Here is a 27843-nt window from a genome sequence, read left to right as displayed (position 1 = left end):
GTGGAGGTGACAGATCTCGTAGTAGGAAATGACGTTGATGAAGAATTCAGAGAAGGGCAGCACGAGGTCGGCCAAGAAAAAGGAAACAAACATCACAATCTCGAGGGGCCGACACGATACCACGAGGACAGGCAGTGAGGGAGCTGGTGGTTATCGCGTATTTGCATCATCCTCACTGTGTTGCACCTGGATTTGGGAAAGTCTAGCTCGTTGCCGGCGCGCGGCACTATTGTAGGTGCAAGAACGGGGATGGAGAAGAAGATCTCTGAGCACAAAGGCTTAGAGGCTATGGGCGATTGTGAAAGGATTCATGGGGAACCTTTGGCTTTCCAATTGATAGGGCTGGCATGATATACCAACTGTCGCAGAGTCTAGCCGGTTCGAATTTTGAAAGGGTGCGAGTGGCGAACCAAACTTCCCTCGGGTCTAGTGATAATTAATGTTTCTCCCTCCCATGATTCTCTCCCACACATATTTTTCTCTCCCCCATGATTCATCTCTCTACAGACGTTTAAACCTCCACTCGGGATGAGATTTTCTGAGTCGACCACAAAAGCAGGACGCATCGACGACCACTCCCTAGCGAACTTATGTTCACACAGGGCCCAAGTGATATAACCAAACCCGACCACAGCCAAATGGTGTCCAGTGCCCTCAAAACCATACGGTGAACCACTCAGTCCACCCCATCCGTAATGAAACTTGGGGGTTTGATGTGTGTTTGTCCGATCTTTCGAAGGTAATATAATAAGTCAATTTGTGAAGTTTCAACGTTGATGATCCAAAGGCTCTGACCGAGACAGATCAAGAACCCTCGCAACAACTATACCACTATTCTGTAGTTATCAACCATGCCAATACGTGGTTGACCTCATCAAGAAGGTTTTTCCTGCAAGCAAATCGATAACACAAGCAAGAACATGTATATGCAATCTAAATATTGCTAATTATCAATGAAGTGCTCGAGTTGGGTTCCACAAACTAAACAAGCGGCAAAACTGTATAAAACAGAATAATCTAAGCAAAACCCAAGCCTAAACTATGACAACTACTATGTATATATAGAGGACGTGAGGAGGTTGAGCTAGGGTTGTGCAGCCATGGAAAGAGGCGCACACAACCTGGACTCCGATCCCGACACGATTACAAGACCCAATAGGGTTCAAAACTGTGACGCAACACCTTATTTCTTTGACTCTAACTAAACTATAAGGAATATTTGGTCAAACTCATATCCATTTGAAAGGGATCATCGTAAGCTTTCCAGAATGTCCAAGATTGCCTAAAACGGATTTCGTATGAGAGAGTTATGCCCATTTTACTGACGTGCTGTCCTGCGACTCGATCACGATCATGACTTGAGCTTAGCCTCGAGTTCGAGTAGACTTGGCATTCGAGGGATGACGTCTGGGTAAGGTTGTGGTGCTTCTTCATGTTTTTAGGCAACAAAACAACACAAAACTTAGTATTATTTTATTCTCCATAAAGAAAATATAAATAATAAGGATCGAGTTCACCATCTGTGTATCTCAAGGAGCCATGAGCGCAATAGGGTTACTGTCGATGTAAAGAGTAAGAAGGTTCTCTGTCCGAAGGGCCCACACTGGCAAATACTAGGTGGCAGTTGATATTTTCAAAACCACGCCCCACCGCGTGATCATGCAGGATTCGCGCGACCAATCCTGTAGTCGCAGATGGAAACCTCGTGACCAACCCTTGTTGATCACAAGACAAGTACTCACCTTACCTGTCTAATCGTATTTAATGTCATTCACTCATGTGTTTTGTTTTCCCAGGCACTTTTTTGACGAGTGAAGTCGTGAGCCGGTGCAGAGACGGTGTGACCCGTCCCATAACATTTAAAGCTATGAGATGGCCTGGTAGGCGAGCGTGATAGGCTTGTAGTGGGCATGACGACGCTTGGTGGATGGGACAAGGCGTGCAGGACAACCAAGGCGGGCCGGGCATGTCCACCCTCTGTAATGATGACATAGGAGTAGTTGTTTTCGTCAGACATAGGGTAGCCACCGTATTTAGCATGGTCTGCTTGTATGTACACGATACATCACGCCTCCTGCTATATGAAGGGGTAGGACCGAGCTTGTAAAGGTAACACTCTGGATAAGTTCATCAAACTCTAGAAGAAAATACACAGGACGTAAGACTATTATTTTAAAAGAGACTTGAACCTAGATAAACCGTGGTGTTCTTGAGTTTCTTCGATACACACACCCACCAGTAGTCATCGGAAATATTGATCATACACCCATCATCCGGTATACCCTGGATACATTATCAGAAATTACCCCTCAACAAGTATGATAACTGTTTTTCAGTTGAGACTTATGTCATTACGTGATCTATCTATGTGTGGTATGAATTATTTTTGTTAGAGTGAATTAATTATATGTTACATTGATACTTAAAGTCATGGTTCTACATGTTAGTATTTTCGGTTTGAATTATCAGTTTTCGACCGATAATGGTAAGTTTCGATTCGGATTGGTTTGTTTTCGATATCCCGATATTTTTGAGTTCATACTATTTTTGACTTTCTCATTTTTAATTTCATTTTCAGAAGAAAATATAAAAATAAAACAATTTAAGGGATCACATTCGTTTTCATCTCTAACGAACAAACAGAGTAGAATCACTCTGAAAAATATGTGTACCGATGTGAGATTTGCGCACTACCTGTTCCACTATATGGTGGAAGACAAAAAGAGGTGGAGGGGTCCAGAGTTGCCACTACTATAATCAATCACATGGCAGCAGTGCTGATCGCAGTGTTCGTGTACGAGATTTCAGAGAGATGCTTCAAATCAGAGCAAAGAACAGACAAAAGATCACATGCCATCAATGCAGAACTCGTGGGGCAAAGGAGAGATCACGGTCCACATGAAAATGATCGCTCGCGTATATACAAACGGCACTGGTCGGCTCAGACGATTTCTAATTAGTACTTTAAAATTTTGTTTTCTACCATATTATTATAATATCTTATAATATTATTATAATACTATTTATTTTTTATCTTCAACAACAACTCTATTTCTTACATTCCATTATTTTTCTCCTACTTTCAAATCTACAATCAACCCCTATAAATATTATTGTAGATGCGGCAACACTATATCACTAAATACAGACTTTATTGGAGATAGATACGGTGACTCTCAAACCTCAAATCTAGCAGCACAATAATGAAGGATGAATTTGTTGATTTTGTTGAAGATGATCTTAATAAGCATGTTAGCTAGATAAGTTTATTTATTTCAGTTTTTTTCTATATAAAGAGGAGTAGCGAGGAGAAATAAAAGTTATATTATAGTAATATAGATAGTCTAATTATTTAATCTATCGACCTTGCCATTTATTACATATGGGCCTAATTAATTTTATAAACAGTGCTACCTTTTAGTTATTAGAAGGCTATCTATAATATTACCCATTTATAACGTATATAACATTTATAGATAACAACTATCTAACAGATATATTTGGGTCTTAACTCTACTGCATACGCACCTCCTTTGTCGTAGTTACGCTGGCTCAGCTATTGATGAAAATTGCCAATTCGTCACAGCCATTATGCTCACCGAGAAATTTAGGCCTCTTGGAGGAAAAAAAGGAAGCAATTTCAAGATACTTCAATCAAACAGGAAATGTTTTGCCTCAATCTCTCCAAATTCCTGGGTGCTCTTCCGGGTGCTTTGCAGTTCTCTATTTTGCATGTTTTTTGTTCAATTCCCGGTTCCAAAAGGCCTTTATCTTGGCTATCGTTCTCAAGAGCTTATCAGGTTCACATCGGGCGGAATACTACAAGAATGAACTTCTCAATTGTCAGCTATCAAACTGTTTTCTAATTCACCTGATGACGGAGCAGTTGCAACTCGCGGTTGCCGCCGAGCAACCGCGAGTTGTGGGTGAAAAAGTCCAATGAAAGCTCGTTCTACTCGAGGAACTACACATACTATAAGATATAATTTATTCGTTAATTTTGAGGGAATAGATTATTTAAACTATCTGAAAAATGCAAGACTGGATCGACACTCTAGCTTGTCCTGACAGTTAGGCGTAAAACATGATTTGATAAGCGCATTAGGACAGCTTATGACTAAGCGTAGGAAAAGAGAGTGTTAAATATTTATATAAAAATTACAATTTTTAATATAAATAAAGACTATAGATATTTAAATATAGTTAACTATCTTGTTAACACTAATATAAATAGCAATGTTTAAACTAACATCTTGTCCTCAGCCTAAATATCTGCGCTACCACAGTTGAGAATTTTTTTCCTGTAAACATCTTCTCTAAATAGCCTACTAACGTGCTTAGGATTTGAGCAGATAATAACCACACACCTGACATGTAGCTTCAAGTTTAAACAACTCGCAAGGTGTGCAAATGGAATTATATAGAACTATAATAGACTAGAGTATTATTAACGAAAAGTTTATGTCAAAATTTTATCTTGTCACTAATTTTCATATTAATTGTGACTAAACTAGTTTTCATTACAATTATATATTTCATTAGTAATAGAATTTTATATTGCCACAGGATATACCATTAGTGATGAAATGTAGTAGCAAATTTTTGCTGTCACTTATTCCAATGATAATTGTGACCAGATTATTTTTTCTCACAATTACGTGATTTATCAGTGACAAAATTTTATTTTATCACATGATATCAAATTAGTGACAAAAAAAGTAGTGGCAAATTATTATTTCACCACAACTTATTTGATTAATAGTATAGAAATATTTTTTTCTCACCATGCCTCTCTAGTAACAAATGATTTGATAAATAGTATTGAAATATTTATTTGTCACAAGTGATATCTTTAATCAAATAATCAAATATAAAAAAAAACTCCCCCAAACACCTTCCAGGCTTCTAAGCCGGAGTGTGAGCCACACCCGCACAACCGCAGCCATAGAATGTCCGCCAGCTACCTGCACCTGCGCCACGCCGCGCTGCCATCGACCCGCCATAGCCGTGTGCCGTCCGGCTCTGGTTGTCCCATACCGGAGCTCCCCCGCCGGCCATCACCATCTCCTGGTTCCACGTCACGGTCCTCCGCCGATCCCATCGCGAGCGCTAGGCAGCTGATTGTTTAGCGAAAGGTTATATCGATCTCGTTATCTTATCTCTCATACTTAAAACTTTTGCTAATTTTTTATCATGTGTGGTCTGCCGTTCACCTGTCCCACACGATCGCGTCTCCCATGTGGGCCCGTGTCCCGTACCTCCACACGTGCTCCCATGCCCTCTCGCGCGCATCCGTACCCTGCAACATCCCGTGTGCCGCCGCGTGCAAAGCACGGGCAATAAACAAGGTCATAAATAACAACGACAAAATTTTGTACCATCACAATATATATTAGGAATACGTCATATTTAACCCTCGATTACGAGGAAACTCAATCAGATCCAACTTTTTCCGCGATGCAACTCTTCAACCACCTCGCACCACCTAATGCAGAAGGCAACGCAAGATCAGCCCATTAAGCCTCCCTTCTGTCTCCCCCTCCCCCAACGGCCCAGCCCAACACCCGCCCCGCCGCGCGGCTCTCTCTCCCCCGTTCGCTAGCCGCCGCTTGCCACTCCTGTTGTGCCGCGCAGCAGACCTAGCAAATAGGCACCAGAGATGGTGATGGCTCTGCGGCGCCTCGCGAGCGCGCCCGGCTGGCCGTCCCCCGCCGCGCTGCTCCTCCGGCCGGTGTTGGACCCGCCCGATCTCCACCGGCTTCCGCGAGCAGCGCGACCCTTCAGCCCCATCCGCGTCCCCAAAGACGAGTGTGCGGTTCCTCCCTCCTCACAAATTCTTAGAGGCTCTGTTAGATCGATCTGTTCGTCGCGCGTGCCACCTCACATTATTCTGAAATGCTCGTGTTGCGGCCCCTTGGATGCTGCAGTTGATCTTACGATGTTGGCTGTTATGTTTTGCTTTTGGTAGGCTTTGGAGCGCGCAGACGCAGAGATCGCTGCAGAATTTCAGCATTGGCGGGGAGCGCGAGCTGATGCCGTGCCCATCATCCGTGCCTTTGGTGTGCTAAAAAAGTGCGCCGCTAAGGTATAAAGCCAATGACGGTAAAATAGCTTGCAATTTAAACATTAATCTGAGAAAGAACATCTAACTATCAATGAATAAGGTGGAACTGTTAATTTAATGGAAATCACTGCATGTTTACAAGGCAAAGCTACCAATGCTATCTCCCATATGGTCCTAAAATTGTTTGCCATGTTGTATAGAATTGAAATACTTGTTTCCCACCAAATCTTAAATACGACAATAGCTGGTTTCGGCGCAGCTGACTGTGTAGTTATAGTTCTACATGTTCAAATGCTTTCTCTAAGGAGCTAAAACCAGTGAATTTAACAGTTTATAAAGTAAATTCGATTGAGAGGCTTGATACTCTGCTACCTCAAGACTTTCGGTTTCAGAATTTCTTATTCACTTTTTTGTTTTGCAGTCGACGTATAAAGTAGTTGCGTCTGTTGCAGTGACCTTGCATTCTATTCTATCAGTATTACATGAAGAGTTTTTTCGCTCAGGTTTCCTGGTTGTCACACATTCAAGGTGGTGATGTAGTATTTTCATGGCTACCATATAACCAGAGACCAGTTTAGTAATATTTTAGATTTGTGAAAGCAGGCACTTGTTGAATCAGCAATGGTGTGTTTCAGGTCGGATGTTAAACTGATTGTGATGTGCTAACAAGTGGTAATATACTTCCCTGTTAATTGGTACTGTTGGCCAAGTATATAACTAGTGTTGGTTGATCAGTTAGATCCGTGTTTCATTCACCCAGATATGTTCTACAACGTATTTCAAGATTTTTTTTTTCTTTTTTTGCCAGGTGACAAGTTTTCTTGTCGCTGTACATGTTACTTTTTATCCTCTTAATTTTTTATTTACTGGTGCACCCTATATTTCAATGCAGGATAAACTGATATGGTCTGCAAGTTATAATTGATCAAAGAATGAAGTTCAAAGATCTCGCTGCAAGAAAAGTTTCCCTCTGGTTGATGAATGTTTGTGGCAAGTGTTGCATTGCGAGAAAAAAAAATGTATTTGTGATGACAAAGATGCCACTTTTTAAAAATACAAGTGTGACAGTTCAATTGTCACGGTTATAATAAAAATAGTGAGAAGAATATATTGACACAATAAGCTCATATAGTGAGGAAACTTTGATCACTAATAATTACTCTCAAGTGACTATTTTTTGTCACTATTACAAATAAAAGTGTGGTGATTAAGTTGCCATAAATAATTTCAAGCTATGTGAAAATTTATCGTCACTGTGAGCAATATAAGTGATGATGTTTTTGTCACTAATTTACATGTTGTTGCAACCATAAAAATAATCATAAATAGGTAGGCCAATAGTGATAATTAATTTCATCACTAATGAACATAATCATTTGCGGGGAAAAAAATTATCACTATATTATTTCTGACTTGAGTATTTATGGTGACTAGTGATGACAAAAGATCGTCACAAACACTGATTTGTAATGAAACATTACATTTTGGTGATGAATTTTTTCACCACAAAAACAATTTTCCCTTGTAGCAAAATGGCTATGTAACCCCAGGGTTCAAAAAACTGACGGTAATAGAGCAAAAATCGCGATAACTGACTATCTCGGTTCGGTTCGGTTTCAGAAATCGAACGGTAATTGAATTTGAATTCAAAAAATTCAAAAAAAATTCAAAAAAAACTTTTAAAAAAACTAGACACAATTCTAAGACCTTCTGTGAATTTTTTTTTTTCAAAAATAATGTCGTTTGCATCCTATTCTATAGGGAGTAAGTTTGAAAAAAATTGAAACGTGCGGCTCAGTTATTAACTCATGTTAAGGAAAAGTTTAACATGCAAACACATATTTTTTTGTGTAAAATGTATCTTAAGAGGATTTTTAAAATTAATTTCACTTTATTTAGAGTTTTATTAATTTCCCTATGATTTTTACAAAGTTCACAAGCATAAAGTGAATATGTTAAGAAACAATATTGTAATTAACTTTTTCATGTTTACTATTATTTTTCCTACGTAAATCATAATATAAATAAACTAATAAAAGTGGTTTCACTAATTTTTGAGGTGTGATGAGTCAGTTATGAATTAATCTAGTCGCAACACATTTACATAATCCTGCATGTTACAATAACTAATTCATGAGTTTATGTATTTTTAAAAGACATAGGATCATTTAAGAAGACTAACAAAATTAGTTTCCTGATTTTTGGATTAGCAAAGAGTAAACTATGCATTTAACTTGGTTTAACAAATACAATTTCTCACAGAAATTTTGAAATTTTTTATGAGTATAAATACTTTTATCATGTATATCATGTTACAAGGAAACCAACAAAATTTGTTTCACTTGATTTGAAGCTCAGATGAATTAATTATTGATTTTACAAGATTAAGATAATTTTTAGGTTTTTTTGTTGAACTTCACTGAAAATCGAGAAAACCGCTCGATAAATCGAGAAACCGAGTGGTTATCGAGAAAACCGATCGACAATGCGGAAAATTAGAGAAAACCATTCGATAAATCGCTCAATAACCGATCCAAACCGACCTATTACCGTGCGGTTAAAATTACGATTTTTTCTTCAAATTTCAAATTTTGCCAAATAAATTTTATCCGAATTTTTTTAATTTTCGACCAGTTACCGCAGTAATCGTGACTTTTCGGTTACCGCTAAACCTCGGTAACCGAGCTCCGGTCGATAAGCCAAACCCTGTGTAACGCTGGCAATTGAGTGACACTGAAGAGATGAAAAGGCGAGCACCTGTCGGAAATAAAATAAAGTGAGAGTGAGGCAGGCCAGGCCAGTGTGAAATTCATCACATTCTTTGTGAGCTGCAAGTCAATGTGCTATTCGATTTAGCGGTGGTTGTGGCCAGGGACAGGTGATGCACTTGAGCGAAGATTCTCGTGAATTTGAGCGAAAAAATGCGGTCGCTCAATTCAGGGCCCCGTTTGCGCTCCAAGAGTTTCACAAGAATTTTGAAGAAATTAATTCCATGGGAAAAGTTCAATTCCCATTCAACTAGGACAAAATCCTTACGTTTAATGGGCTTAGACATAACAAGGTTTAAGTTTTCTCACACAAAAAATCCAAAAATAGGCAATAAACATCACCATATTTGCTAAAAATAGATAATATATCGACATATTTATAAATCTAGTATTTGTATTCAGCACCTCAAAGACCAAAAAATCGATTCCAATACCTGAGGCTTTGAAAACTCCTGTATTCGACACCTGAGGTGCCGATTACGACACTGTTCACCATATTCGACATCTCATGTGTCGAAAACTCCATATATTCGGCACTTGAGGTATTGAATACGGTGAACAGTGTCGTATTCAGTATCTCAAGTGCCGAATATAGGTAGGCCCTGGTCACGTCGTTTCGATTTTGTCAGCTTTTGAACCCACACGATGTTGTCCCTAAACCCACGTGCTGCTGTCCTCGCGTTAATTAGTTAGCCCTGCATTATCGTGTTTCGATATAAGATGAGAGCGGGCTGGTAAGGAGCCGCATCGCGAGCAAGGTAGGAGAGGAGAAGCAGCATCACAGCGTGTGGAGAGGAGAAGCAGCGCAAGGTTGAGGAGTAGCAGCAGCGCGAGTAGAGGCGAATCAGCCCCCCTGCTGTGTCAGATCCGCTCTGACCGAGAGGGCATGCGGGGCATTTTGACGGTTGCCCGGTGAGCCCCCCTGCATATGCTAAAGTTGGACATAATGGGTGACAGGACTGGCCGAAGGCGCATTTTCAACCCTATAACATCAACCTGCAGCCCCATGACGGTTGCTTTCCACTCGTGTTCCTGTTTCTGGGCACGCCATGCCTCCCCCAGTAGGATAAAAGGGGGGAGGGGTGCACTTCGCAAAGGGTGGGACTTTTGAAGAGCAAGACGACTGATAGAGCTTTCGGAGAAGTTCAAGCTTGAAGACCGAAGCTCAAGACTTAGACAAAAAACCTTGTAACATAGAGATCCTGAGAAAAGCATTTCAAGAGCATTAATAGCATATCATACACACAGGAGTAGGGTATTACGCTTCGTATGACCTGAACCTGTCTAAAATTCCCTGAGCATTTACTCTCACTAGCCGTCGATCATTCGTCCCGCCTAGATCTCACATACTCGCATTAAATCCATGTATGAGGTAGATCCAGAATCAGCCCCCCGGCCGAATCTCAAAAAGGGTCCCTCAGGATCCCTGCTTGCGGTGTTCACCCACCGACAGGTGGCCTAAGGACCGAGGGATGTATAAGAAGAGAAAGGGTGAGCGCATGGATGTTGACCAGCTGGCACAGAGAAGTCAGATGTAGGTCACTTATGATGTCATCACATCATTGCCTAGCATCCTAGAGTCACAGGAACTCCAGATTGTATCAGTCACTTAGAGCTAGGTTGCATTAGGAAAGAGTAGCAATGCATCCAAGAATATGTTGGATCCGAGCCAGCCAGATCTCCTAGATGGTCTAGAGGAGCCCATGCAATGCGCGCTGCTTATTAGGCCAGATGGCTTAACCATTGAGGTCACTCGGGGTGTCGTGCACCCATAGCAGAGGACATTGCATTCTATTGAGCTAACCCCATGCTACGCAGTGGTACACATATGTGTATCCGAACTTTTTGGCCCACAAGTTGGCGATCCCACCCAATGATGAGATCACATTGCTAGGGGATACAGTGGTGCAGAAGATCTAGTGGAGGAGGAGGGACATCCAGCTCAACCCTCCACCACTCTGCTTGTCGGGTTCTAGGTAGTCCATTGTACCCCATCCGCCGTTATCGGAATCAGGGCAAGAAGTCAAAGGCAAAATCATCCTCCAAGGAGGAGTTTCCCATTTTGGATGAAGAGGTCACCCAAGAGCAACCTAAGGAAGAGGCTAAGAAAAAGTGTACAAGGAAGTTCAAAACCATAAATACAAGTATGATCGTTCGTTGCTATCATCTAATGACATAACCAAAGCAGGACATGCATGTGTTACTCTGCATAACTTCTAGACACAAGCATACAAAGCCAAGCAGACAAGCATCTTTGTCAAATTTGCGATGAAGCATTTCCAAACTAACGTCAGCTACTTCTTTGTGGGGTTCAATAATTTGTACAACATCTTCAAGCTCAATAGTTTGGACATGTCACTCCTAAGATGCTTCATGCTGTAAATTTTAATAAAACCTGATAGTTATACTGTCATAGGACAATGTATATTTCACCTAACTATTTTTTCTTATATGTAGACATATGATACAAGACAATCGGGCTGCGAAGAAGCATATTGCATATGTGGAGCCTAGGCCTTTATCTCTACAACGCATTAATTCTGACGAGCAATTTGGGGTGGACTATATTGCAAGGGCCATTGGTTACAAAAGCTATATTATGTTTGCCTACAACCTAGGTTATCATTAGATTCTAGTGGTCCTTGTTTCAAAAGTCAAGCAGGTGTGGTACTTGGATTCTATAAATAGTACCACATGAGACTATTCTAGGTTATAGTTAATTATCGATAGTTGAGTGTCCTTTTAAACTATACTTACTTCATTTTTTTATCGGTTCCTAAGTTCCATACTTTTAATTGATATTATTGGTGCATCATGCATGTAGAGCTTTTGACATCCACATTATGAAACATGGTGCTGGCAATCAGTAAATGTCCACCCTGACCCATTGTTTCAAATTTTCGGTATGCATATTTAGATACACTCTCCATTACACATTATTTGAAATCAACTCATATAACTTAATTTGTATTACTACATGCCTCAGTGCCACCAGCAGCCCCCCCCCCCCAGGCAACTCTCATGGTTGAACTCATCGGAGCATAGTATCCAGAGGCATTTGACCTTACCGGATGATTTGGTGCTCAAAGAAGGATACACACCGGAGCATTTCTACCAGAGAAGGTTGTAGATATTGAAGATCAAAGGTCAACACACTGGAAGGTCCAGAGATGAAGAGAAGTGCACAGGATAATACACCGAATAATGAACAGTGCAAAGACGAAGAAGAAGAAGACCCTATCGGATAGTCCGGTGATTAATTTGAACACACCGGAGGAATGCACCGGAGCATTGTTGACAAAGGGGAGAAAGCAATGACCTCACCGGAAGGTCCAGTGCTATGAAGATTTGTATACCAGTTTCCAGAGAGGGTTGCATTGGCTTGGCTGGCGGAGGATAACGCACTGGATAGTTCGATGATAAAGTTCAGTCATTTGAGCGTGCTGGAGTCCAGAGAAGGTCATGTACATTTGAGAAGACATTCAAGCCACCAAAATATTTAAAGTGATCATCCAAAGTGATTAAGTATAAGATTAGTGAGTGATTAGTGTTTATAGGCCTAGAGAGTGAGTTGCTAGGTGATTGCTGCCTAGAGAGTGGATCAAGAAGTGATCCAACAGTGTACCTCTTGGTACACCGACAAGCTTGTTGACCCTCCGACTTGGTATGGAGTGGCGGCAAGACGATTGTGCGGGGACTTAGAAACCCTTGCTTTTGTGGCTCAAGCTCCGAATTGATCACAACGGCGAGAAACCGGAAGAGACACTAGTGGTGAGACCTTATCTTGGTGGCTTGGTGGCTTATCCGGGTGGAGGTCTTGTCTTTGTGACTCGGTGGATCAAAGGCCATGACTGGGTGCCGACCGGGAATATATCCTTTGTGGAGCTCTAACGTGGATTAGGAGTGGTATTCATGTCATCGATACCACGGGAAAAAATCCTTGTGCCGAGTTTGCTCTATCTACCTCATTTACGTTTTCACATTTACTTACTTCCAATTTACCTTCTTAGATAGGGTGCAAACAGTTTAATCAGTAGAGTAGATACACTAGGTAAATATAGAGTATATTTAGATAGAAATTGATATAGGTTTATCTTGTGTTATTTTTTAACTAAAATAGCTTTAAATATCCTAATTTACCCTTCTTAGAACGTCACCGATCTCTCACAATATCAGTATATGATTTTTGTTTGTTCTTGTCCTGTTATGTTACATACGGATTTTTTCCGTTTGAGGTATGTTGATACATATATATATACTTTTTTGATGTCTAAAAAATTGTTTGTAATAGGAGTTTAAAATTATTTGTAAAAGATATTTCAATAGTAGTGACAACGAGATAGTGAGGACATCACCGGCCGCGGGTGGTGATGCCAGCAGCTAGGGAGGCAATCGGGTTAGCGTTCTTGTGTCGCATCTATCGCACAAGCGCGCATGCAGCAGCAACGCCGGCCCCCGTGGAAGCATGCCGCTAGCTAGCTGTGTTAGGCTCGTCGGCCCCGACGACGCGACCAGAATAGCCAAGCATACACGCCATGTGATCCGGTCCGGTCATCGGCTCGGTTCTTCTTACGAAAGGAAAATGCCAAGCGATAAATAATGTGTCGAGTGAGGCCAAGAGAGAGAATATGACTGACTAGATGGAGAGAGAGCGCTAGGGCCATCTGATTCTGATCGTGCCTGGCTACTTGGTCAATTTGTTCAGAGGGCCCAGCAACAGGCTCCAGCCCGAACATACAAATGCAACTACAGTCTACAGGACTACAGAAAACCTACAGCTACATCTGTTAACCACCGTGCGACAGCCTCATTATTGTGCTCAGCCAAGCCTCGCAACGTGGTGTCTTTTTTATCCCATGCTTTTTTTTGGAATAAGAGAGCTTTATTACTTAGGACTAAAGTTATAATGTACAGTAATTGCTATTATAATATAGTTCAGAGAGCGAAGTAACAGAACATCTATATCATGGCTCGTTCTTGTAAAATTTGCTAATAAATCTGCAACCATATTCTGATTACGGTTATTTTCTTAGTACAAACTCTCCACCTCTATCGATCTTTCTCCCTCGACTTTCCCGGCCCCTCCCTGCTCAGTGAGTTTTTAGAGTCAGTCACATATAATTAGACGTCATTGAACGTCTGATCATGAAATGGACAAGGCTAACTGGATCACTTGCCCATCCCAGAAAAGGATTACTAGTTGCTAGACACCAAATCTGGGTTAACCCTAACCCAACTATATTAAGATCACTAGATCAGGTAATAATGCGGTTATCTCACATTCCTTTCCAGTGGCGAAGCTAGAGCAAATAATATCCCGGTGTGTCACCTCATCATACTTATATCAACATATAAATTTTCAAACAATATTTCACTAAATAGCATTGTACTGTATTCTTTACCCTAGTGCATGTGCACCATGAAGAGTCAACATGCTTTGCCACTGTTCCTCAGCGATAGCTTTACCGGTTGCTGGCACAACACTGCTCAATATCGACTTGGCAAACGTAGCTAAGCGGCAGCTCCAGTTGATGATCCGATCTCGACCTGAAATTAATGTTCAAAAGCATAAAAAATTGCAACGTTTAATACATAACTGACAGACAGTATTGCTCCAGAATTGAACTGTTAGTGACAATGTTGATCGAAGAACAGCAGAAAATATGACACCCAAGACCCCCCCCCCCCCGGTTTTCCGTGTTGCCAACCCAAGACAGAGGCAGTAGCTGTACTGTTAGTGAGTGAGTGATGGTGTTTGGTGCTGACCCATGCACGAGAAAGCCCACACTGGAGTTAATACCACGGGCTGCTCAAAAGTCAGTAAAAACACCAATACCACTAGCTTTATTGCGCTGTCCATCTCTAGGACGGACGGACGCTTTTAGAGAGAGAAAGAGAGAGTCGATCATGGGGGGAGAGCTCAGAGCGCGTACCAGTATGGAAAAACTACTTTGGTGTTGAGTGCTTAGCACGGCGCGTACCAGTATAAGCCAGTGATTGACTCCTGTACGTAAGTTTGGGGAAGTCGCCAACCACTCGCGGGCTTTCATGAAAGCTGGAACAGCGATCCTAGTAAGACTTCACTTTAAAAAAAAAAAAATCGACAGGAGAACTACCTGTATATTATATTAATAAAAAGAAAAAATGATGAATTGACTTGTGTTAATTAAGAAAAAATCGAATAAAAATTGTAAATACAGTGGGCAAACTTCCTAACTAGACTAGGCTAGAGCACCGTTGAAACGACCTTCGCCCCCCTGCTCGGCCCTCGACCTGGCCCCAGGGCCCCTGCCTCCCCCGTGGCCCTCCACGGCTATCCATCGCATAATTGCAGTGCCACTCCCCTCCCTCCGTCGGCCAACTACCCCACGTCCCAGGGCCCTCGATGGCTTTTAAATCCAAAGCCATGAACGTCCAGGCTCTAGATTGGTTGTTGCTCGGCCTCTAGATCCTACTCGACCTCTGACCTCCGCTCCAGATCCTGCCCTGCTTAGGTTGTCGAGCGCTCGGCCTCACCTTGCAGGGCACATCCGCGCAGAACTACGGCTAAGGCATGTGGTGTGCCGCCTGCGACTGCCGGTGCCCGGTCCTGGCTCAATGGCTCCCCTCCTCCTTGGTCAGCCGACGTTGAGCTGAGCTGCTGAAGACTGAAGAAAAGGACGGAGCCATCGAGGACCATATTGGTGAGCACTTAGCAGCCCTCGTTTCCCTCCCATTGATTCAATTTCAGTCCATAGAAATTACCCCCCTCCCCTCCTTGATTCAAACCTAGGTCTGCCACTGACATCACAGTCAAGAGAAATCACGATGAGCATACACTGCTAGGACCTCCAACCATTGACAACAGAATGATGTGGATGAGAAGAGACAGACAGACAGCCCCTCCCCTCACCTTGGCAACAAGGACTAAGTCACGGGGTTATTGACCTTGACCCATGCATGAACAATCACCACACCACCACCGCCGACCGCACACGCCGGACCTCGACAAAACCATGCCATGGCCACACACTGGCTCCTGGGCATGGTCGCCGGGCACGCAGCCTTGCGACGCGACACTGAGCATGATGAGGACTTTTAATACTTTTTGTAAGACTGCAGTTCAATGTCGTAGATAGATTTGATCCTTGCTCAGTACGAGATGAATTGAAGGGGAAATTTTCAAAACACGGTGCGCACACACCCCGTATATATCTCAGTCGTGTATTTACATTAAGATTTGTGCTAGAAGGTCGGTGGAAAAAACATGAAATATATAATAGAATCAACATATGGATGAAATGGATGAACGGTTGAGATAGACGATATGTGCGTGTCACATTGCAGAGTTACAGAAGACAAGACCATCAACAATATCATTTCCATTCAGATAATGAGATAGAAGGAAAACTATATGAAGCAATCGATGGCCAAATACTGCTTGCTTGCTGCTACTCTGCTAGCTAGATTGACAAGGAAGAGTGGACGAGTGGTACCAGCTTGCTCGATGAGCCGTGAGCGTGTAGTTACTCTGTTACTGCATGCTCACCTTGTAACCACTTTTACACGACAGGTCCTGACAGTCCAGGACAGCCAACCGAACCTGCCTCTGCCCTCTGCCCGCCTGCACTTTCCATGGAAAAGCAGCTCGTGCGTGTACGGCGGCAGATGGAGTGAGCGGCAGAAGGTTCCATCGATCCCGCGGAGAACTCACTGACACCCGTATCTGAGTGGAGCCACCAACTGTAAAAGGAGTACTCATAGTTACCTTTTTACGATGCTTCTGTTGCTATGGATGGATGGATGATTGGCTCCCTCCCTGTCCCCGATTGATTGATGGATGGATTGGTTGCCCTCGTGGGTTATGGATGCATGGATTGGATGGACAGGCCGGCCGGGCTCAGTTATTGCCGGCCAACTGCTCGGCTAGCTGCTCTGCTAGTGCAGTGTCGTCCCATGGACATGGGTGAAGAACGCCTACAGCGCGTGGACTGGTGGAGTTGTAGATCCTAGCTAGTCTTTTGCTCAACTGCTTCCTTCACCATAACATCAGTCTGGTGGAGTTGTGCATGGTACATTCCTTTTCACGTCTGCAGCAAGATAATCTACAGCCGAAATGCAAGCAGCAGCTAGCGTGGATTCAGTTAGCTTGATTAGCATTTTGCACTCACCGCGCAGCAGGAGATAACTGGCAACCAGGCAGCCACTGGTAAGGAGCACAACAAGAGCTGGGATAGATTGATGCACCATGCATGCATGGATAACCTCAGCTCAGCGCTTTGATCACCGGGGGCTGGGCTCCAGCAGCGCCATCATAAATGAGGTCGCCAAGGGCCGGCGTAGGTGGGGGAGTTTATTACCGGCGTACTGGCAGCAGCGAGGGTGGTTATGCCTGTGCCACCCGCTACAGTCCACCGACAGCACACTGCACACCCCCATCAGGGACCCCTCTTCTTCTTCTCTCCCTCGTACTCTCTTCTTTTTTGTCTAGCTTACCCTTCTTCAGTTTCAATTATCCGTTGCTACACGCTTGCTGTTACTGCTACTGACCCCACAGCTGCCCCAACCTCCATGGGTTGATTTCAAAAGTTCTTGCTGGATGGTCACAGAAATTTAACACAAATATTCCCGTAATGTACTCTCGAGTCCTACTAGTGTACAGCAACTAGCATGCAGGATTGCAGGTCCGGGCATGCCACTGTGCCAAGAAGCTAGCTAGGCCACTGGCAGATACGTGGAACGCAAGACAAAAGTACTCCCAGTTACTGATCCCAAATCTCTCTCTCACACACACGCACACGCACACGCACACATGCTCGCGCGCGCGCACAACTGGGGCCATGCATGTGCATCTACTCTATCTATCTAACCACATTTAACGCTGCACTGCAGGCGCAAGTACAGGGGTGGGTAGTTTATATTCACAGGAAGGGAACAGGGACGCACACTGGAGTAGTTTACTCCTCCCCACACACCCTCACCCACTCCTGGACACACACTGCCTGCTTGGTGCTCATTCCCTCCGCTCTGCAGCCTGCCAGCCTCCTCGATCGGTCCTTCCTTCCCTGGCAGAGAACCTGCCCTGCTGAGGATTACCATGGTGCAATCAAAGAAGAAGTTCCGCGGCGTCAGGCAGCGCCACTGGGGCTCGTGGGTCTCCGAGATCAGGCACCCTCTACTGTAAGACCCCAAAGCTCCCCTAGCTACTACTGCACTATGCCGCTGTCCTGTCTTGAAGGATACATTTTGCTCGATCGTGTGCTTTGCAAGCTTGCTGCGTTCTTTCGTTTTCATGAAGTGTTGAGGCCAAATGCATGCATGCATGAACGGTTTCCAACGTGCGTGGTTGAATGCAGTAAGAGGAGAGTGTGGCTGGGCACCTTCGAGACGGCCGAGGAGGCCGCGCGGGCGTACGACGAGGCCGCCGTCCTGATGAGCGGCCGCAACGCCAAGACCAACTTCCCCGTCCCGAGAAGCGCCACCGGGGAGCTCGCCCCGGTGTCGGTGGCGTGGGACGTCCGTGGCGGCGGCGGCTCGTCCTCCGCCGCGGGCGGCAGTAACCTGTCGCAGATCCTCAGCGCCAAGCTCCGCAAGTGCTGCAAGACGCCGTCCCCGTCGCTGACCTGCCTCCGCCTCGACCCGGAGAAGTCCCACATTGGCGTCTGGCAGAAGCGCGCGGGCGCCCGCGCCGACTCCAGCTGGGTCATGACCGTGGAGCTCAACAAGGACGCGGCCACGGCAGCGTCGTCCAGCGAGGAGCCCACGCCCAGCGATGGTGCGGCGACAACGCCCACGTCCACGATGACGGACTCGCCACCGACCATGGACGACGAGGAGAGGATTGCACTGCAGATGATCGAGGAGCTGCTGGGCAGGAGCAACCCGGCCGACCATTCACATGGGATGCTCCATGGTGTAGAAGGCAGCCTCGTCATCTGAAGTAAAAAGAACAACAATTTGCTTATGGTTAAACAAGTATGGTCGACAAGTCACTGTCCTAGATCAAGTATTTGGTAGAGTGGTTGGTGCAAAATGCAAGCAGCTAAGATTGCATCGTATCATAGGTATCTCTATTACTACATCCAGCTTAGGAAACCATATAGTAACGTTAATCACTACTGTGTCAAGCTCTGTGTATTTATTAAAGGCTTACTTGTATGTATACGCAGTCCCCGTCATGATAGTCACACTGGTGAAACCTTTGCTATGTATCAGTATCATATCAAGCTATATATCAATATCAGTGGTGTCGCCTTCTAATAAAAGGAAATAAATATCTTGTAATTGTGGATTTTCTTCCATTTTCGGACTGATGTTGGTTTCCATCAAAAGAACATCTGGAATATGATGAAGTTGATATTTGTGAAAATAAGACCTATTTTATTGGATAACAACACAGTCATTTCAAAGCACAGAGCATAAGTCTAGTAGTGCCACAATTTTCGGCTGGACAAAGACATAATGAAAGAGAAACAAGCAAATAGCACAATTATTTCCTGTATCATCTCAATTCCTTTAGTCAATTCAAAGCAAAATGTTGACTAAGTGCATGCATCAGTGACGACAAATTTGGCATTTCTGTTGCTCCAGTGAAGAAACAAAGGTTATATACCTAGATATATGTTGTCTATTGTGAATCCCATTTTCATGTAAGGCCCTATCTAACCTAACTTCAGATCTAAGATTTTTTAAACCGGTCAAATCTCACTTTAAAAAATCTTAGATCTAAAGCTGTGAATGGATTGAAGGTATTTAGCTGAACCATCTAAATTCTAATTTAGACTAAAAATAAAAATTTAAACTATTTTATTTTATCATATAAACTTTAGACCCAACATGATCACGAAGCTGTACCAAACAAACCCTAAATATGTAATAAATGAGACTATGAGAGCGTCATTCGGGAACTACCGGATGCTGTCAAACTGGTGTAGAAACATTTTGACAGAGGTGAACTCCATACTTGGATCATTTATTTACAATAAAGTTATTAAACGATATCGTCTATTTCTCATCATTCAATAAGAAATCTAAAACAAAAATAATTAATTATAAGCAACCAAGTTAGCAAACGACTGACACAAGCCATAATGACCAGCGGAACTGTTGCCTCCAGGCAAAAAAATCACGGATTCCGGGTTTGGGGGCTTAATTGATAATTGAATGCAATGTCTACGCAAAAAAAAAACAGATAGCAACCAACTAAATTGAGACAGCACACCAGACTGCATAAGATTGTTCATACACAAATTAAGAGTCAGTATTGAGTACACAGTGAAGCAAAATATCAGTTCATGTAATAAGCTTCAGCTGTGGCGTCTTTTAACTGTGACATATTATTAATCCAGCATTAGCAACCAAATTAAAAGACTTCAACACTTCCCTTCAAAAAGAAAACTGAACGCTACATCATACTCCGTACGTAAAACATCGGATGGAAGAAAGCAAGATGACTGAATTGGGTGACAAAGACCATGGCCCCATATTTCATCTTCCCTAATTTCACAACACACACAAATAGGAGCAATGAAGTGCGGATCAGCTCCACAGTTGGTTCTATAGGTTGGTAAAGCATGCAGTCAATGCGGAAGGGCCCAGTCAGTTAGTTGGTCAGTCATGGAGTACGATCGTGACAGCACCCCCCCCCCCCCCCCAAAAAAGAATAATAACAACAGGAGGATATTAGCTGCCATTGACACGTACAGAAGACTGACGTCTAGGATGTTGATGAAAACAACAATGGATCACCATTTATAGTACATAAAAATGATCAAATAGCAGCCGATTAAGACCTTAGTGAACTTCAATGATGGCTAGATCAACCAAAAGCGCGCGATGGCTATGTGGCGACTGGCGAACACCCTATTAGGTTTGGATGCTTAAAATAAACAAATCAGTTAGCCTTTTTCATCATCTACAAAAATAGGAGAGGAGTGTTAGCTCACTATAGTTTGTGTCGCCATCTGTCAAACCTATTAATTAAATAGGTTCCACAGTCCACGCACTTGAGAAAAGCTGATATATGAAAATAAAGACAATATATGCCCTACAGAACAAATTAGATATACAATGTTTGCCTCATATATAATTCAGGGAAGTGAGACTACTGCTCTTAAATTTTGGAAAAAGCATACCAGTATTTGCCTTGATACCTTGTGGTGCCAAGGTAGCTGGTTAAGGACCTCCCATGTTGCAAAAGCATGCATTTAATATGTCTAGTAGGATAGCTGTACTGGTCCCTCGATGCTAACTTTGTGATTTGCTTTGCTTTAATCCCGTTCAAATCATGATTATGTCATTTTCATTAAGATTGTAAGGCATAATGCACTAAGTTATTCTGCGATATTGACACTATTTTCTTTTTATGGAAGAACTGGGGGGGAGATCCCCACAGCATAATAATATTAGCGATATTGACACTATCACCCACCAGATCTACCTAAAACCTCCCAGATGAGAGTATATGTGCATGTCAATAAATTGACTAAGGACATTGCCAAATATGGAAGGTAAACAGAGAATTACACTGGTATCTTCGGTGGGGACTCAGTTTTCTCTCTGATAATGAGTGAAACGATGAAATTAGTTCTAGCAACATGCTTAACTTGTAAATGCAAAGAATATTGTACACTCTTAGCTTGTAAAAGTGAAGAAGCCATTGAAGTAAACAATATTCCAGGTAGCCATTTATAATGAATTGGCAAACTAAATTCAAACTATTTTCTTACGAAATGCATTAAGTATTACAATTTGTTTTTACTTAGTTTATTGAAACTAGGGATAATGGTAGAGGCTGGCAATAACCATATAACATACGGACCAGCTCAGTGAAGGTCAGAATACCCTGTGTGCCTCTCGATGCGTATTATAGTGTCTTGATGACTACATTTATCAGCGTCAATACTCCCATTAAAGATAAATTGTCGCTGACACAACGTTTCTGCAAGCAACTAGTTGTAGACCAGCCACCACCCATTGCACAGCGTTGGAAAGTATAATTGCTAGTGTATCGTCAAGCACTGCCCCTACACGTAGGGATTAGCAGTACTATTACCTGGTGATCCTAACTAGTTGTTGCATTTTGAAACTGTTACAGTGAATAAAAATGATTAGATGCTTGCTATGTCAAGTTAATTTCAACAGGCCCTTCCATGGAATATAAATCCAAAGATATAAATAATCTTAGTTTGAAGATAGGGCGCGGGCGAAAACTATATCCGAGTTAACCCCACCGTTAGGAACGTATGCCCCAGTATGCATGCAGTCAAACTTCCTCAATTTGGACCACCATACAAATAAGTCTGCTTAGCTTGTCCGAATGGAAACTATACCGTTACAATAAAAAAAAACTTCCATAACATTATAATTTGATAAGCTAGCAATGTAGAGTTATCCAAGTTAACTGGTGGAATTGGTACACGCTGGAGACTCAATTTTCAAAATGCCATACAGTTGTAGATAAAGGGAGTAAATTTAACAATAACAGGACCTTTGGGGCTTCCATGGAATACAAGGTCAAGATATATAGCCAAAAATTCAAATTTTTGGCAGCATTTTCTCTGTAATTGAGGCATAACTGACAATACAATCAACAATCACAGGTAAGACAATATAAGATATAAACCATATATATAAAGCTCCTCACGGCGCAACCATATCATACGTCTCTCTACAGCATATACATAGGAGCTTTATATATATCGTTTATATCTTATATTGTCTTGCCTGTGATTGTTGATTGTATTACCAATTATGCCTCAATTACAGAGAAGATGCTGTCAAAATTTTGATTTTTTGGCTAATTTATGTTTAGTTGTAAAATAGGGCATTACATCAACGGCGGTCACAAAGGCAGCTGGCAGCAAGCAATGGTGGTGGCGATGCTATGGCTATGCTGAAAACAGGGAAAACTAAGTGTGTGTGTGTTTGTGTGGTGCAAGGTATGATGCAAGCCTAGAGAGAACGAGCCAAGGCTTGGTGTAGCGAAAATGGTCCTATTAGATCATGATTATAATTTTGATAATTAATGATAATATAGTCAATAGGATTAACATGTTTGTCAAGTATGTATGTTAGTAGGTCTCATGGATGCAATACATGAAGAAGCCATCGCAGCCGGGACAAAGTTGAACTAAATTGGAGAAGTCCCAGGAAGATTTGCCTCACCAGATGGTATGGTGCTCTGGATATTGAACTCACCGAAATATATTTGGCAAATGGGAGAGAGGCCTGATGACCTCAATTGAAGGTCCGGTGATTAGAGAAGATACACACCGGAGCATTTTGTCCAAAAAAGGTTACATCCATTGAAGTTGGGTTAACGACTAGTGCACAGGTTTGAGGCTATAAATACCCCTCCACTCAGTCATTTGAGGTTGCTGGAGTCCAGAGAAGTTTATGTACACCTGAGAAGATATCCAAATCATCAAAATGCATAAAGTGATTATCTAAGGTGATTAAGCACAAGACTAGTGCGAGATTAGCGCTTATAAGACTAGAGAGAGTATTGCTAGGTGATTGCTGCCTATAGAGTGGATCAAGGAATGATCCAACCTCGTACCAAGTGGTACACCGGTATCTTGGAGTCTTGTTGACTCGTCGGCAACCTTGTTGACCCTTCGACTTTGTGTGGAGTGGTGGCAAGGCAATTATGCGGGGACGTGGAGACCCTTACCTTAGTGGCTCAAGCTCCGAACTGATCACAACGGCAAGAAACTGGAAAAGAGGCTAGTGGTGAGACCTTGCCTTAGTGGTTTGATGTGGAGTCCTTATCTTTGTGACTTGGTGACTCAAGAGCTGTGACCGGGTGCCGATCAGGAGCATATTCTTTGTGAAGCTCCAACGTGGAATAGGGGTGGCATTCATGCCATCGAAATCTCTTAAGCCAAGTTTGCTATCTCTATCTGTTGGGAACATTTCCAGCTACAGTACCGAAGAGGTACTGTAGCGTGAACAGTACCGAAGGGGTTCCTATCCAGGAGAGAGAGAGGAGTGGTACACGTGGGGGGAGAGAGATCCCCCTCCTCTCGACCTCTTGGGTCCCTTATATAGGTGAGGGGAGAGGTGAGACTTGTACAAATATTACAAGGAGGTTTTTGGGCTTTTACATGGGCTGCTTAGTTACATGGATTGCTATGTGGGCTCCTTTGTAGGCCTGGACCTTTCCCCCAACACTATCTTATTTGCATTTTCATATTTATATTCTTGCAATTTACCTTCTTATATAAGTTGCAAGTGTTTTGATCGGTACAGTGGACACACTAGATAAACTTAGAGTACATTTAGATAAAATTTGATATAAGTTTATCTTGTTTTATTTTTGAAGCCAAGTGTCCTAATTCACCCTCCTTCTTAGGACGTCACTGATCCCTTCACTCAGGAAGGGTAGAGGGGAGCTTGGAGGTGCTCACAAGCGGAGAGGGAGGAAGGAGCTTGGCTGGAGGTGGTCGGTGAAGAGGAAGAAGATGCTCGCATCGACGGTGGCTCAGCTCCAGGACGAAGTCATGCCTCCAGGATCTAGCTTGCGGTATAAGGTAGGAGACAGTGTTCCTTGTCGAAGAAGATGTGGTAGAAGAAGCCCTTCCGGCAACGCTCATTGGAGCTACCGAAGATGCTCGTCGGTGCTTGGTCGAGCTCGACTTCCTACTCCCCTGCTTCCTGTAAGCCTAAGGTGAGCTCACTATTAGGTTTTGCTTGCGGAGGCGCACACGAGGAGAGGAGAACCAGGACGAGGATCTCACCATTGACGAGAGCCACTAGCAGTGGCACTTGCCAAGGAAGAAGAAGGGAGAAAAGGGGTTTTTTGATGGAAGATGGATGGTGTGAGAGAGTGGGGAGGAAGAGGAGATCAAGGCACTCTTTTTACGAGAAAATTCCTTATTTGCCATTAGAAGATAAGGTAATTCCCTATTCGCCATCCCATGAAATGAACTTCCTTATTTGCCACTGCTTATAATTTTCATTCCTTCCTTGCTATTGTTGTCCATTTGACCCATAGAAAAGACATATTTGCCTTTAGGGAGGAGAAAACCGTACTTATATACAGAAATTGTACTTAATATACCATATTTTCTAATTAGAAAGTATTATGAATATTAAATTAAATCGTATTAAAAAATAGCCACGGCACTAATATATCCACTGCATTCTGGTCACCTTGTTATTTTCATATCTATTTTTCTACAGTAGAAAATACAACAAATAAGCACATGAAAATTATCTACACAAAATTTTCTACAACTTTGGTATTGAAAGTACTTGATGTCGACTAGAGGAGGGTGAATAGTCATTTCTGAAAATTAAAACTCTGCAGTGGATCAGACAGTGTTCGGAGATTCCGGCTCAATCCAGATACTCTGGGTTCCAGAGTATCCGAGTTCACCCATATTATTCGGACTATACAGGAACTCGAAATCAAAGTAAATCTAAGTAAGTCTAATATTGTCTACGAGTTACCACAGTCTCTATAAGATGTATATGCTCCTTTTCAACAATAACCCGCACTCAAATACTCACAAGTAACAATATTGAGGCAAATCCCCAAATAACAATTCAAACGAGTAAAGTGCAATAAAGTAAATGGAGACAAGATTTGTTCCCGAAGTTCGGTCACCTCACAAAGAAGTGCCTACGTCTCCGTTGAGGAGCTCACAAAGAGCCGGGTCTTTTTCAATCCTATCCTCACCCAAGCGAGCACAAAGATCGAGCTAGGGCTCTTCCTCAAATCACGGGTAATACAAACTTCTCGTGGCACTTCACAAAGATTGGGTGCTCTACGGGTGACCTCTTGCCGTCTAGAAGCATGAAGCTTCAAGAGTAAAGAATGCAAATTGCAGCTTGGCAAGAACTCAAATGCTCAAAGGTTTGCTTGTTGCTCTCTTGCTCTAAATTTCACTCGCCAAACCCTAACTCTCAAATCTTGCAAAGATCAAGAACTAGAGGGGTTTGGGAGGGCTATTGAATGTTTTTGAGAGGGTTGGTTCACAGGTGGCTCAGCAGCATTGAATGGAGGGGGTGAAGGGGTATTTATACCTTTCCCCTAAAAACTAGCAGTTATTGTGCTTTTCAGATAGACCCGGAGTATTCGGGTTCACCCGGAGACTCTGGGAAGCACAGAAACACACGCACCTAACCTGTCAGAACTAGCCGTTACACTGACACGGAGTATCCGGGTTCACCCAGAGACTTCGGGTAACACTTGAGAAAAACGGCCAAGACACTAGTTCGGAGGATGCCCGGAATGTCCGGAAGCATCAGGACCCGGAGACTCCAACTTTAGCACCCTCGGTAGACAGAGGCTCTTTCTCGGAGTCTCACTCGGAGACTCGGGGACACTAACAGCATCCAGAGTATCCGGGCTAACCTGGAGACTCCGGGCTTAGGCTTTAAAGTGAGACAAAGACTCTCTCTCTCTCCGAGTCTCACTCGGAGACTCCGGAACACTTACACAGTCCGGAGTATCCGGGCTAACTCGGAGACTCCGGGCTCAGACTTAATGCCAGACGGAGACCTTCTCTCGGAGTCTCACTCGGAGACTCCAGAACACTTAATAGAATCCGGAGTTTCCAGGCTCACCCGAAGACTCCGGGCTCAGACAACTCTGTCCTTTTCTTGGTGTCCGTGAGTGATTGTGTCTCTCAAAATTTGGTTTTAACAAGATACTTTGAGCACTGAGACACTAGCAAGACTACCAAAATGCATCCCTCTTAATAGTACGACATTCCTAAACTCAAATTCAAAAGTAAAATAAATTGAACCCTATGAGTTTCTTCATACCGCTTCTCTTTTCTTTTTGAGGGACGTCGACTTCTTTTTAACCTTTTCAATGGGACTAAAACATGTTCATAAACTCGATAAACTCATTAGTCCCTTAATCGTTTGTCATCAATTAGCCAAAACCCATAAAGGAGCCTAGATGCACTTTCAGGTATTCACCACAAAAATTAATTCTAGTTTTTCTATGCCTAATCATAGTCACAATTTAACCATTCAGCTCCCCTAATGGTATGCAAATAACACGACTTCAAAAATTCATATCGCCTGATCCATTGACCCAAATTCAGCATTCAAAAACCTTATAGAAGCATAAAGAAATTGTCTACAACTCTCTAGTATATCACATTCTAAGATTCGACCTCTAAAGAGCCCTAAAATTTGATTACTATCGGCGACCATGCCCGAGACCGTCATCCTCCTCCTAAAGGGTAAATGTATTTTTTCTATGGGTCAAATGAACGGCAATGAAGAGGAATGAATGAAGGAGAAAGTCTAAATTACTCCCCTGAACTATGCTTGGTGTCTGAATAACCCCCTAAACTATTAAACTGTTTATTTTACTCTCCTGAACTTTAAATACCAAATCACAAAACCCTCTAGAATGGTTTACAATAGCGGTTTTGATGATATGGCTGCCACGTCACTCGGTTTTTTACCACGTGCCTACCGTGTCATCTCTCTCTCTCTCTCTCTCTCTCCACCTGCCAGCCTCCACCTCACCACTCCTCGGCGTGAAGGGACCGCGTGCAGCATGACGACAGGGCTACGTGCACGGAGTCAATGGCAGTATAAGGGAGAGCATAGATGGGAAGCGACGCCGGAGAGGAAGGAGACTAGCCGGGTCGGGCCTATGGCAGCGTACTGGCAGGCACACGCGAGCGTCACCTGCTAGCTGGGCGTTGTGAAGGAGCAACGTAGTGCGTGGTCGAGCCGAGGACCACGAACCCTTCAAAATCTTTGCATACGGCAGGCCTCTTGCCATTGTGCACACTGCCACGACGGTGCTCTTGGTCATCGGCGAACAGCGATGCCAACCAGTTGTGGGAGGGTGGCACCAGCATCAACACCTCACGGGGAACTTAGCTGAGTTGGAAATGACGATCTATTTTTGCCACAAGATGGCCCGTAATGGCGGCCATGGCACAGTGGTGCTTAGCGCCCGCGGAGATTCGTGCCGATGTTGGGCCGAAGCAACTTTCCTTTCCATCCCGGAAGCCAATCCCTGAGTTTGTCCATAAGAGTTGCACATGTACCCTT

The 27843-nt window shown here is 43.1% G+C and overlaps 1 protein-coding gene and 1 long non-coding RNA gene across 3 annotated transcripts; both read left to right on the top strand.

Moving 5' to 3' along the window:
- Positions 1–5467: 5467 nt before the first annotated feature.
- On the top strand, positions 5468–7203 carry LOC133925949 (uncharacterized). Of its 2 annotated transcripts, none has more exons than XR_009911039.1 (3): positions 5468–5810; positions 5969–6085; positions 6957–7203. It is a non-coding gene; the product is annotated as an uncharacterized LOC133925949 (long non-coding RNA). The 2 variants fall into 2 exon arrangements; XR_009911040.1 differs by lacking the exon at positions 6957–7203 and adding an exon at positions 6486–6950.
- Positions 7204–17697: 10494 nt separating this feature from the next.
- Positions 17698–19059, top strand: LOC133925948 (ethylene-responsive transcription factor WIN1-like). Its single transcript, XM_062371686.1, has 2 exons — positions 17698–17991; positions 18168–19059. The coding sequence occupies exons 1-2, from the start codon at positions 17909–17911 to the stop codon at positions 18748–18750; spliced, it is 666 nt and encodes a 221-aa protein (XP_062227670.1). The 5' UTR covers positions 17698–17908; the 3' UTR covers positions 18751–19059.
- The last annotated feature ends 8784 nt before the right edge of the window (positions 19060–27843 follow it).

Source organism: Phragmites australis, chromosome 8 (assembly GCF_958298935.1).
Source record: "Phragmites australis chromosome 8, lpPhrAust1.1, whole genome shotgun sequence".
Taxonomy (NCBI): domain Eukaryota; kingdom Viridiplantae; phylum Streptophyta; class Magnoliopsida; order Poales; family Poaceae; genus Phragmites; species Phragmites australis.
This window is presented reverse-complemented; position numbering and strand designations above follow the sequence as displayed.